At 41.1% G+C, this 20,601-nt stretch overlaps 1 protein-coding gene across 7 annotated transcripts in view; it reads left to right on the top strand.

Moving 5' to 3' along the window:
• The window catches only part of NFYA (nuclear transcription factor Y subunit alpha), a 209,669-nt gene that overhangs the window by 124,765 nt on the left and 64,303 nt on the right, over positions 1 to 20,601 (top strand). For all 7 annotated transcript variants that reach the window (XM_044076885.1, XM_044076890.1, XM_044076889.1 and 4 more), the window contains 2 exons: positions 13,530 to 13,703; positions 18,635 to 18,739. In XM_044076885.1, the coding sequence (XP_043932820.1) occupies positions 13,530 to 13,703; positions 18,635 to 18,739 (279 nt within the window). The remainder of the gene's footprint in view (positions 1 to 13,529; positions 13,704 to 18,634; positions 18,740 to 20,601) is intronic.

Here is a 20,601-nt window from a genome sequence, read left to right on the forward strand (position 1 = left end):
CTACCAGTAACAAGTGGTCCTGACATGTCCATGCAGCTTTTTGACCTTTGCATTATTCCAAGGTTTGATGTGAGCGTTTTGTTTTTTGCTGGCAGCATCTGCTTATTTTAGCCTTTTTGTAGAGGGCAGAGCCAAGCACTATTTGAGTTTCTCACTGACTCAACAGATGTGCTTATCCTTCACCACCCCCACCCCACTCTCCATGGATGTGTGTTCAGAGTTTGATAGTTCTGATTTTTTTTTTTTCTTTTTTTAAAGTTTATTTCCAGTGCCTGCCAGCCATCATCCTTTATTATGATGTACGAGTATGCTCATTCTCCAGAAGCCAAGAAATGTTCAGATAAATTATTCCTTCCTTTGTGGGTTGAAGTGGTTGCCATTGCTGTCATGTAGGCATCCACCAGGGCTTTATTTCTTAACTCTGTCCCCATCTCACTGATGCGAGTACTCATCACCAGAGATTCTTACAATTATAATAGAGAGAGAGACCTTTTATTTATTTATTTTTTCTTTCATTTTATTGAAGTTTGATTTGTCAGGAAAGTCTGACTGGGTTTGTGCACACTTTCAGCACAGGCCTGGGGAGAAAGGCTCCAAAAGTATTAACGTTTAAGAACAAAGTCTTCAAAATAATACAAAAATCTTCTACAGTTTAAATAATTATGCAACATGTATGACAATGATTTTAATGTATTTAGAGAGTTTAGCCAGTTTAGAGCAATTAAACTCATAAGTAACTTAAAAAATTAATCTTTTGAAGGATGGAGACATCCACCCCAACCCTAGCCCATCCACAACAGTAGACCCAAGCACACCATTTAACAACTCAACGTGTACTACCCAGATTGATAGACTTCCAAACATTTCTGGTCTGTCATCTCAATATCAGAAGCCTAAACAAGAAGATCCATAGCCTAAATTGACTCTTGGCTGTTCGCTCCCCTGATATCCTCTGCCTCACCAGAAACCTGGCTAAAACCAATAACCAAAGATAATACCCCCCCCCCCCCCACACACACACACACACAGTACAACATCCTTAGACTGGACTGGATCTCCAGGAAAGGTGGCTGGGTAGCTGTACTATACAAGTCTATCCTAACAATAACAATAGACACCCAACAGCCACCCCAGTTTGGCAATGCAGAAATTCTCCTCAGCAAACTAATAATAAAAAATTAAATGCACGTACATTGTCTGCATTTATATTCCACCCAGCAAGAATGATATAAAATATCTTACATTGGCTAGCTTCTAACTATCCCCAGGAGACCGTTGTCTTGGGGGACTTTAACATTGATTGGAACACCTGTTCATCTGAAACTCCCTCCACCCATTTAAACCTCCCACGGGTTTACTCGGATCATTGCCATCCCCACCAGATTTAGCAAAAATAGTCTGATAGTATCCTTGATTGGATACTTAACAGCCATCCCCAAACGTACAAGTCAGGTACATTACTCTAAGTGATCACTGCCTTGCCTATATTGTTAGGCTCAAAGCCGACATTCCCAACCAGCCCACCTACACAACTATAAGAAACGTCAGGAACTTTAACCTTGACAACTTCCAAAATGAATTCAAAGCATGTAATTGGAATGTCTTGAAATGACTCCCATTACATGAAGCAGTTGAGTACTTCAATACCAGATTTCTGGCTATCCTTAACCACCATGCTCCTTACCCGTACCATCTGTGTAAAAGCCATAGTTGCACTGTGGCTATCTAAAGAAACAAAAAAACAAAATTAAACTAGGAAACTATGCCTGGGTCAGGTGACATGTTGCCAAAGCCCCTGTAGACAAAGTAAGATACCGGCAGCTAAGGAACCAGACCAAGAAATCTGTCATACTAGACAAAAAAAAAAATCACTACCCTTCAACAAAAATATTAGCTAAAACCTCAAATGTTCTGAGCTGGTATTAACAATCTTCTCCACCCAGGCTGTTCTGCCACTCCTACCCCATCAGCTGCCCTTGTTAAATCCCATGTAGAAATTGCAAACAGCTTCAACTCCTTTACTGAAACTGTCCAGTCTCTAGGTACCCATCTCACTCCATCGGACACAAACACCAGCCCTGGCACATCTAGCCCTAATCCACCCAGCACCCAACCCACTTTTACCTTTCAAACCATATCTACCAACCTGATCTGGACCCTACTCAAAAAGCTAAAACCTACTACACTAGCTGCTGGCCACCTCCCAGCTGAATATCTTCAAAAAAGCAGCTGATGCCCTAGCTCTTCCCATTTCTATTCTGATCAACAGATCCATCTCAGAAGGGTCCATCCCAGCAATATGGAAAATATTACATGTTATATCCTCTCCATAAAGGAGGAAGTTCCACAGAATTATTTAACTTTAGACCTATAGCCATTCTTTCACCACTAGCTAAAATCATGGAAAGATGCAACACAAAGAAATCATGCACTTTCTTTAAGATGGAAGGCACGCCAACTCTCAGCACAGCTGTAGGCCATTCCATAGGACCACCACGGCTCTTCTGTCTTTCTCTAATGTCATCAGCCTTCATCATAACAACAACAAACTATCTTCAGCACTCTTCCTAGATCTCTCAAAAGCTTTCGATATGGTCAACCATCAGCTACTGCTCAATACCTATAAACCATCAGTTTAGATCAACACGCAATACAATGGCTGTCTTATGGCAGAGCAAGCTGTCATCCCAAATTCCTCTAACCCTAGGTGTCCCACAAGGGTCCATACTAGGTACCCTTCTTTTCTCTTTTATCAGTGATCTGCACACCACCATCCCAGGAGCCACCTGCATCCAATATGCAGATCACTCAATGCTAATATGCTCCACCTCCTCTCCTACACAACTTCTAATCCTCACCCAGATCACTTTCAGCATGGTAGAAACATGGCTAGCTAATCACCACCTGCTTCTAAATCCTAACAAAACCAAGCTATTGCTTTTCTCCCCTAACCATAGAATTTCTCCTCCTTCCTTCAACATCAAATTTAGCAATGACACCATTATCTCCCTGGATGACCATACAAAGCTTCTAGGAGTAATAGACGACAACCGTAAATTTGATAAACATGTCAATCACACTAGTCCGTCAACCTAAAACTTGGCTCCCTGTACAGAGCCAAACCTTTCCTCACCCCCCCCCCCCCAAGCTTAGGGTAGCTATTCCAAGATCACACCTCCTCTCTACCGTTTATGTATGCCTCCCCTGTACTCGCCAACCTATCTAAAACCGATCTCAATAAATTATTGGGCTGTTACAATCATATAGCTAGATTCGCTACTGGCATGGCTTTTAGGAACCACCATTGCCAGAAACTCAAAGCACTGGGATGGCTAGAGTATCCTACCCTTCTACAGTTCAACCAGCGTATAGTAGCACATAAAATACTCCAACCTGATAACACCCCTACCTTCAAAAATATTCTGACCCCTGATAGTGCCCCCAGGCCATTACGCTCAGCTGATAAACTAATGATACTGACCCAAAAATACAACTCTGCAGGCGATGCTGTATTTGCCAACTCAACCAGTAAAATCTGGAATCTACTACCTACTACTGTTACAAAGGAAATCTCACTACCCCTATTTAAAAGAGAACTCTTAAAAAAAATAAATAAATAAATAAACCTTGCATCTCATAGGTTTAGAACAAAAGCACAGCCAAACTAACAACTTCACTAATGCATGTCTTGCTACCCAACCTGCTGTTTAGCCAAGTATCTGTCTCCTAGCATTTGAATGTCTAAGCATTGTGAATTATGAGATCTGATTGTATTCTATGTACACATTTTCTGATAAGTCTTTGGCAATCGGATGTAATGTTTGCACATTGTGTATATTAATATCTGCCTGTATTCTTTGTCTATATTTTTTCTAAACATGTCTGCCTGAATTCATCACTCAGTGATGTATGCACGGTCTCTTTTTTTTTTTTTTTTTTTTTTGGTATGTGTAGCTTTCCTCCCCTGGCAACTGCTGAAAATGGACATGTATCCAGTCGGACTATTCCGGTCAACAAATGTAAAATTAAATAAATAAACATAAGTTAGTATAATGCAAACAGGAATTTCAATATGAAGAGAGAAAATTTAGGGTTATGGCAAAGTTTAGATGGAGAGTTAGGGGAGAACATTGAAGTTAAAATGAGTGAAGAAGAGGAAGTAAAGAGGTGTAATAGATGAAGAATAGGTACTTGTTCATATTTTGGTATGTAGTTTGGCATGGGCTTGCGCCGGAAGAGAGCCAGATTTTGACTAGGAAGTCTTTCAGAATGTTTTAAGTACTGGAAGAAGGATATTGACCTATGATATAGGTAAGGGGTTTTAGGCCTTGGCAACATGGCATGAATGCAGATCATGTTCAGTAGATTTGATAGGTTTGTGGACAGAATTATTTGGTCATTGGATCATAATGACCAAGTGGAACAAAGTTGTGTTGAATGGTATTTAGTGCTGGACAAGCAAGTAGATAATTTTATAGGTGGTTAGAAGCTGTGTATATGTTAGTTGATGTGGTAGTTGTAACCAATTTAGGCTTTTTGGTGGTGGGTTATAAAAGGGGAATCTGCTGTAAATTTAGTCACTTTGTTCTAGTATTGTTCAAGTTTTAGTTCCTGTCATGGCTGGAGGTTAGTAAGGATGAGAGCACCATAAGTTGGAGGGAAGGCAAATATTGGCAATGAACCCAAAACATCGACCCCTATACCGCAAAAATTCCAAACTCACTAAACAGCAAAAAAAAAAAAAAATCTGTCAGTCGGCCAACCCCACCACTAGCTATATACTACCTACCCAAATAAAATAAACCACATACATACTAACCAAACCCTACTTGTAACCTTAAGTAAAGCACAAAACCCTACTTCTAGCATTGCACTAAACCCCACATACACAACTATGAACTACCCTTAACCCCTCCCTAACCCGAAGGTCCATAACTACCGCACACTTCCCTACGGAAATGTACACAAACAAAATAACCTACATACATGCATTTAACAAAGCCCTACCTCTAACCATACACTAAATCTAACATGCGTTACTTATCTAAGCACATGCCTTAACTCACCCCCTATCCTAAACTCCATAACTATCCAACACTTACCTTATGCATATATGGGGTCTATATTAGGAAAGCGAAAAGACATTTACTCGAATATGTAAATGTCAAACCATGTAGCGAGAGAGCAAAAGTCGAAAACTGCAAAAACGGAAATATCTAATTTCCATGGCTGACCTGTCTGTGGATTAGCTGCATAAGGTAAGTGTTGGATAGTTACGGAGTTTAGGATAGGGTGCGGGTTAAGGTAAGTGCTTAAATAAGTAATGTATGTTAGATTTAGTGTATGGTTAGAGGTAGGGTTTTGTAAAATGTATGTAGGTTATTTATATAGATATATATATATATAGTGTGTGTGTGTGTGTATATATATAATATATATATATATATATATATATATATATATATATATATATATATAATGTGTGTGTGTGTATGTATATATATATATATATATATATATATATATATATATATATATATATGTGTGTGTATATATATATATATATATATATATATATATATGTGTATGTATATATATATATATATATATATATATATATATATATATATATATATGTATATATATATATATGTGTGTGTGTATGTATATATATATATATATATATATATATATATATATATATATATATATATATATATATATATATATATATATATATATATAATGTGTGTGTATGTTGCTCTGGGAAGTGAATCCAGTGGTTGTATTGAGAGAGTATTTTAAATGTTTTGTCAGAGATGGATTGGGGGGGGGGTGGTAGATTCTTTTCTTTGGGGGGGATTGAGCATGATGGTCAAGCACATCCCCGTCCTGTCCATTTTTAGCACCTTGCAAATCTTCACTTATTTTGGGGGAGTAAAAGCCACAACTCCCCCCCCCCCCCACACACACACACACACCCACACCCAGAATGAGCAATCTAATATTGGCTGCCCACTCCCAGTTACCATGCTTTGCTTTTCATGCTCAAGCTGCTGTTCAAGCACTGGTCATAGTTAGGATATCCTTTTATGCCACAGAGCTGGATAATGGCTTTGAAGTTTACCTCTTGAAAGAAATTTTAGGTTTTGATGACCATCACTGCTCTTTGGTTTCTGAGCCTTTAACAGAGATCCGATATCTGTAAAGCTTAAACCATAGTTCTCAGATGTGTATGTGTGGGGCACAAGAACCTTTTTGCTACTTGTGCATCCACAGCCTCTGGTTATACCTGAGAGGGCACATAAGTTTATAATCAGAGCAGTGGTAGTCTTTGTGCCAGGTAGATGGCAACAGGCATTTGCTGGGCAACGTCTTTTGAAATGCGCTTCTTGGCTACTGCATTATTTCCATAATGGTGGAAGACCACTCAGTGGAAAATGTTGCTGTCAAAGGTGAGTTTGTTGGTATGGATTTTGGCAAGTGTCCCAGTCACAAACCATTTTTGCCGTGGCCACTTGTTTTTAACTTTCCTAAAGTATTGTTGGTAGGGATAAAATTCCAGGAGCCATCTTCTTTTGTATCTCAGTGTTGATTTGCTTTATGAAAGCTTTCCTTTTAGGCTGCCTGGATGCAGTATCTTTTGGAGGTAAAATTTCACTGCTTGGGGTTGTTCCCAGCAACTGACTGCAGACGTTTCCCAATATGTATTGGTTCACTAGTTGCACTGTAGCTGTAGAATGTGACATTCTACATTGTGTGATTTATTATTCTTTGAATGGTCTGTCTGGACAGTCTTCATTCTACAGCTAAGGACAGACTTGAAAGTCTTGGAAGCATGTAACACATTCCTTCCTTGCCCAATGTGCACCTTTACTGCTTGCTGAAGTAGAAAATGCATGTCTTTTTGGTGCAGAATCAGAGTTCCATAATGCGCAGAGATTCTGATATTTGAAAAATAAATATTAACATTACACATTGCAGAATGTTTCTTCATGGATTAACATATGATGGTGGGTCTTCCTCTTATAAGGTGGATTGAGATACTTTATCAGTCATGCAGGGTATTTAAGCAGGCCTTTTATCCAGCGTTTTTCATTTATAGGTTTTGGCAAGTGTAATCAGATTGGTAATTGTGCTAGGTTATCATTTGAAGACTTGTGTAGTTGAAGGTCACTATGAAACGGTGACTGCAGTAGTGTGTGCTTGTTTCTCTGAGGTAACTTACTTCAGTGAGGTGCTTGCAGTAAGATTCATTGCTTTGACTATTCATTCAGTATTGTGTAGTATATGGACCCTAAGATAGGCAACTTTGCCACTTTGGTTAATGGAAGAGATTGACACATGAAGCATATGTTGCTTTTGATTTAGTAAGGGATTGAGACCTGCATTTCTACTGTGTATGGTTATCGTCCAATGTGTTGCATGGCTCTTGGTGATAAAATTAGCTGCATGTTCATTAAGTTTTTGTTCGGTTGTTGTGACATCAGCGTACAGACTTTTTATGCATAATGTGAATTTTGTTTTTTTTTTTTTTTTTTTTTAAATACAGATGCATGCCTCGATTATGTACAGATGGAATATTATGTGGCTCAACAAAGATGTTCATCGTGCATACAGCTGCAGTCATAACAGATGGGTTCTCCTGCCGTCAGGCGGGTCCTCTGTCGGCCGAATTCCAAAGTCTAGGTTCGGCGTCGGTTGTCGTCGCTTTCTTTCCTGACGTCAGTGTGACAGGGGTATACAAGACACAGCCGACGCCATTTTCTTCAGTCTTTTTTTGCCACGCAGTGCCTGAAGCAGAAGCAGTTCGCAAGTGCCGGTCGACCAGCTCCTGAAATTATGAAAATTTGGAAACTGAAGTCTTCTTTAAAGCGAAGTACCCTGTTGGGGAAACTTTTCTTGCCTCAGACTGATGTCAGACAAAGTTAACAATTGTATTTCTTGTGGGAAGCAAATACCGTATAAGGATTTCCATTCCCTCTGTATACCTTGTTTAGGCCCAGACCACGATGTCTCAGGCTGTCGCTTTTGCGCTACTTTCAATAAATGCACTATTAAGCGTCGGGCGGAGTTCGCCCAGCACTTTTTCGGGAAAGCTTTTGATTATAAAATGTCGTCGGAGACTCCGACTACAGTTTTGTCCAAAAAACGCAAGGACAAAGACTGACACGCGAGGTCCGCGGTCTCCACTGACACCATGCCAAAACCGGCTACACGTGGTCCGGTTCTCAGCGAGGTGCCTACGCAGCCCCTGACTACCGACGACACTTCTCTGGCGGTGTCTTCTGTAACCGAGACCGCAGGTGCCTCGGCCCATACCCAGACTACAGCTACCGAAGCCACTGTGAGTGTTGAGCCTCTTAATGTGGACAGGTCCACTTCCACCCATGGTGTCTTTAAACCCTCATCTTCCTTTTCCATAAAGGCCTTTACTAAGTCCAAATCAGCCATGCATCCCAAGAGGCCTGTTGCACAGGGCCCATCTCCAGGCCCCATGCCTAAAAAGCAGATGCTAAAAATGGCTGAGGATTTAATTACTCTTATCAGGGGTTCCCAACCCCCTCCGGACAAGAGACCGAGAGTGGAGGAAGATTCTCCCTCTTCTGACCAGGGCTCCATTATTTCAGAACATTCTGATGAAGAGGAACACTCGTACTCCCCTTTTGAAGATTCTGATGCAGAGCAGTCCATTCCTTCTGCATCTCCCCCAGAGGATTTTTCTTTTGGGGAAACCTTGCATACCTTGAGGGAACACTTCCATTGGGAAGGCCAAGACTTTTCTGATTCCAAGAAAAGACTTGGGGAATTTCTTCTGCTACCTCAGCACAGACCTCTGGCGATACCTCCTGTCTTGGACATACTTGATGATGTTTACTCTGAGGCTTGCCTTAATCCGGATTCCCTGCCTCCTGCCCCAGTCAAGCCTGATAGGTACTACAGAGTTCCTAACTCTCACCAATTTCTTTACAAAAGCCATAATGCTGACCCTGAAACCATTTCTCAAGGCCCCAAGGGAATGAAGGCCTCTACTGCTAAGAATCCACTACCTACCGAAAGAGTCTAGATCCTTAGAAAGGTGGGGAAAAAAGGTATATACCTCGGCCACCCTAGCCATGAGGGCCTTAAATTGTCAGTTCCATATGCTTAAATATCAGCAGTTTCTGTTATCACAATTAAGGAATAAAATGTCACAACCTGAACAACCAGATTTGAAGGAGTTGCAGGATATGATGCATAGTGCAGAACAAGTGGGTAAACACACCTTACAATGTGGCTATGATGCTCTAGAGGCCTCAAGTAGAGCTGCTGTTACAGGATCAGTCATTCGTAGGCATGCGTGGCTAAGGGAACAAACCTTGCCTGATCATGTTAAAGCTAAACTACTAGATGCTCCTTTACAAAAGGATGTATTATTTGGTACTAATGCTGAGGAGATACTACGGAAAATGGAAGAAAAAGCTAAAACTATGCAAACTGTCAAAGCTTTTCTACAGGTTCAACCACCACGTTTTAGCAGAAATTGGCCTTCAAAAAACTGGTCCTTTCAGCCACGGACAAGCCCCAAAGAGGTAGATACAGGTGCACAAGGGGCAGAGGACAATCTCAAGGATCATATCAAGGCAGACAATGGCAAACTCCAGCACCAAGAGGTGGCGAAGACAGTGCACAACAATACAGGAAACAAACCCAATGACTTTCCCCTTTTCATGCCAAGCAAGTCTCAGCTGGCAGCACCCTTGGGGGGAAAGCTGGCATTATTTACAAGAAATTGGCATATCACAACAGACAAATGGATCCTGGACATTATAAACAGAGGCTACAGATTTCATTTTCACACTCTTCCAAAAATGAGAGGCATGTCGAACCTGCCACACAAAGGGCAGAGGCTCAAATACAAATTTCAACGCTCATGGACATGAAAGCTATTCATGAGGTACCTACTCACGAACAAGGTCAAGGTTTTTATTCCAGACTATTCCTGGTACCAAGGAAAGGAACCGACTGGAGACCCATTTTGGACTTATCCATCCTAAACACATTTCTACTCGTACCAAAATTCAAGATGCTCACCTTACAGCAGCTTCTTCCCATGCTGGGCAAGGAGTCTTGGCTGGTAACATTGGACCTCAAGGAGGCATACCTGCATGTCTCAGTCGGACAAAGCTGCAGAAGATACCTCAGATTTCTTGCAGGTTCAGTCCACTATCAATTCTCTGCATTGCCCTTTGGCTTATCTACTGCGCCCAGAGTATTCACGAAATGCCTGGCATCAGTAATTGCCTACTGCAGACTTCAAGGGATACAAATTTACCCTTATTTGGACGATGTCCTGATCCAAATAACACATACTTCTGGAACATCTGGCTTATGTAACACGGTTACTGAATTCTCTGGGATACACAGTCAACAAAGAGAAATCCAGGCTAACACCATCTCGGAAAATAACTTTCCTGGGTGCCAACTTGGACACAAACACCCAGATGGCCTATCTTACGCCAGAAAAACTGGGGCAACTAACTCAGTACTTCAAAATAATAGCAACTTGTACCAGGCTAACTGCAAGGAAAATCCTGTAGGCTCTGGGCTTCATGGCATCTTGCATTCTTCTAATCCCATGTGCAAAGTTGCATATGAGGAAACTTCAATGGTACCTAAAAAACCTATGGTCTCAACACAGCCACAGTTTGGAAACAATAATACCAATAATCCCATGTTTGCAAAAGGAATTTCGATGGTGGGCCCAAGCATGCCAAACAAACACAGAGTCTACCATTCTGCAAGCCTCAAGCAAATAAAGTCATCACAACAGACGCCTCAGACTACGCCTGGGGGGCACACATGACAGACAGGTGCATTCAGGGCAAATGGTCCCAAAAGGAAAAGCACCTTCACATCAATCAAAAGGAAATGCTAGCAGTGATAAATGCAATTACAGCTTTCAAGGACCTCCTGCATCCAGGGCAATTATTGATAAGAACAGACAACACCACAGTAATGTGGTACATAAACAAGGAGGAACACATTCATACTCCCTGTGCAGGCTAGCCATGTCACTTTGGTACTTGGCTCTGGAATGGCAAATCGAACTTCAAGCACAGTACCTGCCAGGATTGGAAAACACGCCGGCAGACAATCTAAGCAGAAATATGACAGACCCACATGAATGGAAGTTGCATCCTCGAGTGTTTACAAAGATAATCCAAGCGTGGAGAAGGCCAGACCTAGATCTCTTTGCCTCCCACAGGAATCCTCAATTGACAAAGTTCTGCTCCAGGACCTTCCATCCAAAGGCCTGGAGTGGACGCCCTTTCTTTCAGTTGGGCAGCACGGACAGTTTACGCCTTCCCACCTTTGCCTCTTCTGCCCAAGGTGCTCTTGAAAGCAAGAGCAGACGGACCGAAGATGATACTGATTGCTCCAGATTGGCCAAGACAACACTGGTACCCACTCCTGAGGAGCCTAACACATACTCCTCCCTGGACCCTACCTCTAATGCCTCTTCTACTGACTCAACACAGCTACAAAACTCTTCACAGTCAGCTGAAAACACTCAATCTGGCTGCATGGAAAATTCCTTAACATCACAACAGACCCTACTCTCCAAAGAGGTGCAGGATGTCCTTTTGGAGGCCAGAAGGCCATCTACTAGAAAGGCTTACTCCGCAAAATGGAAATGGTTTTGCGCTTGGAATGAGAAAAAAGGCCAGGATCCTAGAAAACTGGATTTGTCTCGGATATTACAGTATCTAGCTGAGCTGTTGAACAATGGACTTTCATTTTCCTCCATCAAAATTCATGCCTCAGCCATTTCTGCAGAATACAACACTGATCCACCCTTATTCTCTCACCCACTCTTAAGACAGTTCCTCAGAGGGGCTAAGAATATAAGACCTCCAAGGAAACGACCAATACCAGCCTGGGATCTTAATTACATTCTAGAAAAATTAACATTGCCTCCCTTTGAACCAGCTGCCTCAACAGATTTGCAATATTTGTCCTGGAAAACAGCTTTCCTTCTGGCCATTACCTCAGCTCATAGGGTTTCGGAACTACAAGCCCTCATGGCTGTACAGCCCTTTCTCATCTTCCATCAGGACAGGGTTTCCCTACGAACCAACCCGTCATTTATGCCTAAGGTAGTATCCAGGGTAGCTTTAAATCAGGCCATACACTTACCTACCTTTTACCCCAATCCTCAAAACAAAGGGGAAAGGCTGTTACATTCCTTAGACATCCATAGACAGCTACGTTACTATTTGGACAGAACAAAGCCTTTCAGGAAATCAACAACTCCTTGTGTCCTATGCTGTAGGAGCTCAAGGGAAGCCAATTTTCAAACAGACTATTTTTCGAAATGGATAGGCCACTGCATACGGTTTTGTTACTCCTTTCATGGTAAATCTGTACCTGCAGACATCGGATCCCACTCCACAAGGGCCACAGCTACCTCTGCAGCCTTCCTCAGAGGAGTACCTACCAAAGATATTTTGGAGGCAGCCACTTGGAGTTCTGTGCATACCTTCACTAAACACTACCACCTACCTTTATACTCCAAAACTAGAGCAGGCTTTGCTACTGCTGTGTTGCAGGGCTTTCTGGCTCCTCCTAGTTCCACCTAAGTGCCTACCACCCCTTTCTTAGCTTTGGGATTCTACCCATCTGTTATGACTGCAGCTGTATGCACGATGAACGTAGTACAGTTTTGTACCTACCATAAATGTAGATGTGAGTGCTAATACAGCTGCAGTCCAGGTTTCCCCTCCCTCCTTCCCCTCTAGGGGTATTCTTTTATGGTGCATTTGCTTGCAACTACTGTTTTTTTGATTATATTGCATTATTACATAAATTTATGTATTGCCTTCCTTCTGGGGGCACCTGACATCTGGGGCAAGAAAGACTGAAGAAAATGGCGTCAGCTGTGTCTTGTATACCCCTGTCGCACTGACGTCAGACGCTGGACCTAGACTTTGGAATTCGGCCGACCGAGGACCCGCCTGACGGCAGGAGAACCCATCTGTTATGACTGCAGCTGTATTAGCACTCTAACATCTACATTTATGGTAGGTACAAAACTGTACTTTTGTGTGTGCGTGCTTAATAAGAGAACGTGCATTCATTTCATACTTCCACAAGCTGCTCTTCTGCAGTATTGATTGTGGTGGCATCAGTCTGCTACTTTAATGTTCAGAGCCTAGCTGCTGTAACAATATATTGGTGATCTTTGCCTTTCTGGATTAAGCATATTACTTTTCAACACTTTGCTCATCAAATTCTAAATTTGAGGTAGTAGTCTTGACATATTGGCATGAAAGTTAATGGCTGTAGGCTTATCTGAATGTTTGTTGCATTGTATATGAATCTGTCGCTTCCTTTTTGACTTCTATGTGTACCACAAAAGGTAGTATGAAAAGGTGGTTTCACATTTACCAGTTGTGTGGAACTGTTTTAATTCCTATTTTTCTAGACTGTAGAGTATGTACTTTTGCTTACTGTATATCACACTGCATTTTTTCTTTCTTTTTAAGATGGTCCCTGGGACAGGTGCTGTCCCAACTATGCAGAGAATCCCCCTTCCTTGTGCAGAAATGCTTGAAGAAGAGCCACTGTATGTAAATGCCAAACAATATCATCGAATCCTGAAGAGGCGGCAAGCACGTGCAAAGTTAGAAGCTGAAGGGAAGATTCCCAAGGAGAGGAGGGTAAAGAATTGTAGCAAATTTCACAATCTTGTATATCTGGTGTAAAGTTCTGTGGCAAGAGTCCTGCAGAAATACAAAGGCAGTGTTTGTATAATGTTGCTGTTGGTTTTGAGTGCTAACAGGATTTAGACTTTTTTCAAATTTCTTGGTATACAGACTATTAAAATGTGTGCTTGCATATGTCGGGTGGATATTAGCTTAAAAAAAAAATTAAGCATCCAGACCCATTTATGTGGAGACTGATCTATGCAGGCTGTGAGTGTTTTTAAGGGGGAGGGGGGTCCACCAAATCACACTCGCACAAGGGGTTGCGACCCACTACATCCCAGGTTCCAAAATGGTAAATGGGGTTTGGATGTGTTATTTTTTTTTCCAGAACTCTCAATGGAGCTAGTTTTAATGGATTTTACGGAGCAGGAGAGACTGCCTTGAGGGAAACTGATTTGGGAGTAGCTTTTAGTCATCACTTTTATACGTCTATGTCCTAGCATAATAAGTAGTGTTATTGTACTATGATACTCATTAAAATTGGCTGGTCAGAAGTAGCCATTTAAATAGGGACTGGCCATTAACTTGGTGACTTGGTCAGGCTTTGACCAAAACTGTTTTATGCTGGGGGGGTTGGGTTTTCTCCACATCACCCCTTTGCAAGAAGGCTACAGTTTTGCTACCTGCAAGGTTGCAAGACATGGTGGTGGTGGGGGTTAAGTTAGTCTTGTTGGAAACCCATTTGGTTAATTGGTCTGAATAGAAATGGGCTCAGAGGTTTTGGCAGTAATCCAGTGAGAGAATCCACTGAAAAGTTTGTACGACAGTAGTATATTAGTAGTCTGTTCACTCCCTTCAATCACTCACTAGCTTAAACTGTGCAAATCTGTGTTATACACTGCTTTCTTTTTCTTTTATGTGATTTTTAGTTCCAAGCATTTTTTGTCCTTAAAAGTCCAGAAAGCTGGGTAAATAAGTAAATTGTTTTGATATCTTTTGCCTTCTGTCTAGGATTTTTGACAAGAGGTTTACTGTCCAACTTGGATGAACCATATCCTATTTGCTTTAAATGTTGAAAGGCTCAGTGAAAATAAAATCTGACAAAGAGCTTAAAATAAGTGCAAACATAACGCATCCTTTCCCTTAAAGAATCTGAAAAAGGAAAGGTCTGGGCTATATTTAAAATGCCCCTTCTCCTGTCAGCTAGATAGATTTTTCCATTGGCTGTTGTCCAAAATTGTCTGCTGAAGTCGCACTTTTGCATTGGGCCTTCTTGGTCCACTTGCCCACCGTGTATGTGCAGTGGGAGGCCCATGGGATATATGCCAATCATGCCACAAGGACATCAAGTGTTTCAGCTACATGGCTTCTGAATGTCCATGGCTATTTTGCTTTCTTTATGGTTACATTCAGGCCAATAAAGCCAGACCCCTGTCTGTGTCCTTTATACCTTTGGTATGGTTTGGTATGCTAACGGTGAAAGTAGTGCACACACCAGCATTATACATCTGGCGCTGTAGCAGTTGAAACTGATTTGTGAGAACGTCTGGGAGCTTTCCTGACTTGAAAGCCTTAGAAATGTAGGCTTTTGAAGATCTGAGCTGGTGATCTAGGTGTACTACCTGCTGCCTCTGTTGCTGAAATTGACAGCATGGACTATAACTTCACTCCCTGTGGGGTGGATAAAATGAGTAACAGTTTGACTCCATATGTGAAACATACACAAGCAGATTTGCTTCCACTCTGGTCATTGTCCTGTAACTGTCCTGTAACTGGAAGCTGGGTAGTTGTGAATACTGTCATCAAGACATCTAGAGAATTGCAAAAGAATGTAACAAAACAAAAAAAAAAAAAAAAGAGGAAATATTTTACAACATCAGGAAGATTGCAGGCTTCAATACCCAACCCAGTTACACTCTTTCAGTAGGTTATGTTGCAGCATGTAGCAATAGGTTTGCTAGTAAGATGTGTTCATAGATGGGTACTAGGCTATTGGCCTTGGGGCCTATATAAGCCTAGCCGGAAAGGTACTCTGGCTTTCGCCACCCAAGAAAATGATTTTCATGTGCCCCTGTCAAGCAGAGCCACAGAAGTGATCCCTGGGGTGAATTTCCTATCTCCCATCCAGTCATCAAGATTTTTCTTGAGTGCTAATGAAGAGCTTTGTTTGATATAGATAGGTAGTCCCTGGGGCAGGAATCTATCCCTCCAGCATGTTCCTTTATATTATTTGAAAAAAAAATGTTTAACAATACAGTCATCAATAAACAAGTATTATAAACCTTTATATACACTATGTACAATTGACCTGAACAAAGGAGGAAAAAAATTAATAAAATATATGGAATTGGTAACAAAAATGTATTCTACTCAGTGAAGTATAAAGTTACACGTTAATTATTTAGGGTTCATTTTTAATGTCTCAATAAGAGTTAAATTTTTTTCCCAAGGATTGTTTGTTTGTTTTGGGTGAAATTCTCGATTCCTTCACCTTGATTTCTAATGTTGCTGTTTCTTTCATCAATCTCAAGAATTCTTCCAGAGTAGGTTCTTGTGAAGACTTCCACTTTCTAGTTATACATTTCCTTGCCACAGCTAGTATGGACCAAAGAGGGTATAGATCTTTTTTATTAGGCATGTTCTGTTTGTTGTGGTGACAAGGTTTAGGTCCATAGAGCATGTAGCTCTGAGGGATTGGGATTTTTTTTAAGTGGAGCATGTCCAACAGCTCTGGGTTTGACCTAACTTTGTATGTTGGGCAGAGATCACCTCTGAGTAAGCGATATGCGACCAGAGTAAAGCTGGAGTTTTTTGAGACTGTCTACATAGGGCATCTGTTTGAGGCTGGTAATCTTTGTGAGGTATTTCTGCAGCCTTTCCAGTTGATGTCTTGTGAGGTACACGCCAAAAGGGGCGCTGTATTTTATAATGGGTCTAATGAGTGACAAGTCGAGCGGAACAATGACCTCTTATTTTTTTTTCCTTGGGTGAGAAACCTTTTGTGATGGTGTGCCACAGAAGGATTTCTTGGTTACTGTGGCAATATGATTATCGAAGTAGACTACTGCTCACCTGTGTCCCAAGGTCTCTTATCACACTTTCGGTGTTGAGTAGACTACCGCCTATGTGGTAGTTCATGGGTACAGAATTTTTACCAAAAGGGATGACAATGGACTTTCTGGCATTGAGCTTGAGGCCATGGCTTTGACACCAGGCATCTGTCTGTGAGGCCCTTTTGTAGGATGCCCGCATCATTAGGAGTTTCGATTATGGCTCCTAGTTTGCAGTAGTCTCCGAAGTTCGCCAAAGACTTTGTGTTAGCCTGTACTTCTGAGAAGTACATACCAAACAGAAGTGAACCCAGGACTGAAACCTGTGGTACTCCACTTGTCACTGGTCTGAAGTCTGATTTGGAGTCTGCTACTTTCACAGTGTGGGTTCCGTCAGTGAGCCAGTTGGCAACCCATCCCTGTGGTTTGTGTTTTGTCTTTCATCTGGTGCAGCCTGAGCTTTTGCAGTAGCTCTTAAAGGCCATTAAACCTCAAACAGTGCAATGCATACATGCTGGGTATTTGACGGTTGTAGTGGAAGCCTAATGTCTGGTTCCTGTTTTTGTTGGAGAGAAGAAAAAAAAAAGTATAAATCAGTTGGTGAACTGCTCCCCATTACACTTGGCAGTAAAATTTAAATCCAAAATTTCTTGAAGGCAAAGAATCCTATTACCAGAGTCTAATAACAGTACAATCAAAGTTGTAGCTAATGTTTGTTTGGCTCACTGAAATGTTCATGGCATCACCAAATTCAGCTTCTTTGAGCACCCACAACACGTAAACTTTAGGATCAATCATTTTAATAGTATGGAATCTTTGGAATACGGAACAAACTTTTTCAGCCATTAGTTTATCCATGGGGAAGTTTTCACCTTTTTGTGCTGAAAGTGCTCTTCTATTTCAGCTCAGAAACGTGCTGAGTGATTAAAAAACAGGCAGACTAAATCACTTTAAAAATGACAGACAACCATCAATTTATTTTATTCTTTTTTTTTTGGGGGGGGTGGGGGGTTATATGTTCTGGTTGTGTGTGAAGGCAAAAATAGAAATTGCATAAACATTACTGGTGCACTTTCCCCTGGCTCTGATCATAGGATTTGTCCCATCTTGTTGCTTGTGTTAAGATTGGAATCTAGACTTGTTTGTTGCATGTGTTATGTTGTATATCAGGAATTGTGTGGAGATTTTGGGGGCAGGGGTCTATGTTCTTCTACATTTTCTATCAATAATCATGCAAAGAAGATGCACCTGACAGACTTCAATCCATTAAGTAACCTTCTGTTTAAGGGGCCAGATATGGGGCATCTGCATTCAGATTGTGGAGCTGGAGAGTATCCTAATGTTCCAGACTCCTTGTCTGGAAGTGAAGGCAAGCTTCTCTGATTTTTAGAGCAGTGGGGGTGATCATGATCCGACACAGATATGTCTGTTATTCATTTACATGCCAGCTACACTGTGTGACCCCACAGATCTCTCCATTTCACTGATGTTATAATCTCAGTCCTCAGAAAAAAAAAATTGAGTGTTTTGGCACAGGAAATAATGCAGTGGCATGACGTACAACACCACCTCTTGCCTACTTCTGCCCTTGGATCAATTGCAGAAGTGTGTGTGTCCTCTTTCTGGAGTCTATAACAAAAGATGTCATTTTCATTTACATGGTTCTACCATAGGAAGCTTCTATTTTTTTTTTTTTTTTTTTTAATTGGAAAAGTAGTTTGAATTGCTTAGCGATGTAAAGCAATTTGTTTATATAGGATTGGAGACTATATTTGTGGATCATCAAACTCAATGTGGTAATGGGGCTTGCTTGGCGTTTGGACTTCAGAATGCTTTTGGCACTGAGTTTAAGAGAGAAATCTTGAAATTGTTTTTGTTTTGGAATTTTCACAGAAATATCTACACGAGTCTCGTCATCGTCATGCAATGGCCAGGAAGAGAGGGGAAGGTGGGCGCTTTTTCTCACCCAAAGAAAAAGAGGAGCTTGCGGCCATGCAGGTAAGTATTTTATAATTTGTATTCCTTTGCAGAAGGTTAAAATATTTGTTCAGGTTTCTAAAATGTGAAAGCCACTCTATTCCTGCACTGCAGATTCACTTCAGAGACACCACTGCAGATAGAAAGGTAGTCCTACTTCCTAGATGATAGGTTGGCTGTACAGCTTTTGTGCATAGTCATTGGTAAACTTGTTTAATTCCATTCTGTCTGGTGGAGTTAGTTGAGAATTGGAGCCTGCGTGGTCTTTAGAAGCAAGTGCAAGCACTGGTCCTTGATAACTCTGTAGTCCACAAGGGCCCATGTCTGCCTTTTTGAAGGGGAGAAACCTGTCTGATTCAATCCTGTTGAATTATTTGTGCATTCCATTTTAAGAACATGCTAGCAGTATGGAAGTGTTGGGGAAGTTTCAGTGTTAAACACAATGCTGTGATTTGCATAGGACACCTAAACATATACACAGTGAAGTGGAAATGTCTCAAGTTCACATCTGGTTAAGATTCAGCATTTTGAGGACACACTTTGATTCCATGTGTTGCTACAAGACTTTGTGAACCTATAGTGGTAGAATATTTTCTTAAATTTTAGGTAATTACAGGTATGGCAACTTCTAAAGCAGGGCAGAACATGTGTTTTGAATTGGCTTTACTTGAGTGAAAATACTACCTCAGTTTTATGGTACTATCATGTCTGAATTTTAACTCTGCAACAGTTCCTGTACTTGAAACAGTGGGAGCAAAATTAAATTCCTATTCCAGAAAAATGCATTTTTACAGTTGTATGTGCCTACATTTGGTGCGGTTTCATTTGTTTTGCCTGCTTTTAGAGAATATTTGGCAAACTGGCAGCAATGATCCAAATGGATGGTCATCCTGCGGGCGCCAGGAAGTCTGACTTGGTTATTAAGGGTTCCTCAGACTCTAGTATTTTTTCCAACCATAAAACCGATCCAGCAATAACTGCTCTCTCTCTAACTGCTTCTGCTAAAGATTATTGCTACTAACCCCATTTCCTTTGTCAAGGATGGGAAAGCTTTTGACAAGATAGCGGAAGAAAGGGCACTGTTCTTCATATTGATCAGTTGCAGTATCATGTGTTATGTCCTTCATAGGATGTAACCTTAGGCTACTGCAACAGTGCTCATTTGAAAATCTACTGTTAAGTTTACGTGCGCAACTGTATTTCTGCTTTAACTTTCAGTGTTTTAATCTGGCAGTCTCGTTTGTTAGTTTTTACTTTTATCTTTTGAGACTGTGCAAAATTTAGTTAACCAACCTTCTGAGATTAAAGAACTTTGATGCCTCTTGCATATCTGTTTCTCCTGTTACTAAGCATGATTAAAAGTGTGCTTATGATGCTGCTGCTTATGAATATGTAACAAGAAGAGTGGTTTGACTTGCCTTCTAGAAGATGTCAAAATTGAAATTTAAAATTCTCCCTTAGCCAAGGAAGCTCTGTGGGATCATTCTGCAGCTGAGGTGCTTAATGGGAGTGATTGAAAAGGGAAGGTTGATTCACTTGGTGACAAATATTTTTCAAACCTGCTTTTCTAAAGCAAAAGACCTTCACAATCCTCCCCCCTTTTTCATTAAGATATCTAAGCAGCAAAGAAGCGTCAAACAGGAGGTTTAAAAGCAAATGGCAGGAAGGCTTCAAAAAAGAAAGGAAAAGTGTTTTAAAATCAAGGACATTGTTCCCAGTCAGCATGACTTTGCCTATTCAGGCTCACTCTCCTCCTCTGTTAAGCTTCGTCTTCCTGTGTAACACCAGACTATTGCAGACAAATGTGTTTTAAATGTAATTTAGCAGGGCTGTACTTGGTAATGGGCAATTACTCCCTCCCTTTTGAGTATTCCTCCTTGCCT

Source organism: Protopterus annectens, chromosome 7.part0 (genome assembly GCF_019279795.1).
Source record: "Protopterus annectens isolate FY-2018-M chromosome 7.part0, PAN1.0, whole genome shotgun sequence".
In the NCBI taxonomy this organism is placed as follows: Eukaryota; Metazoa; Chordata; order Ceratodontiformes; family Protopteridae; genus Protopterus; species Protopterus annectens.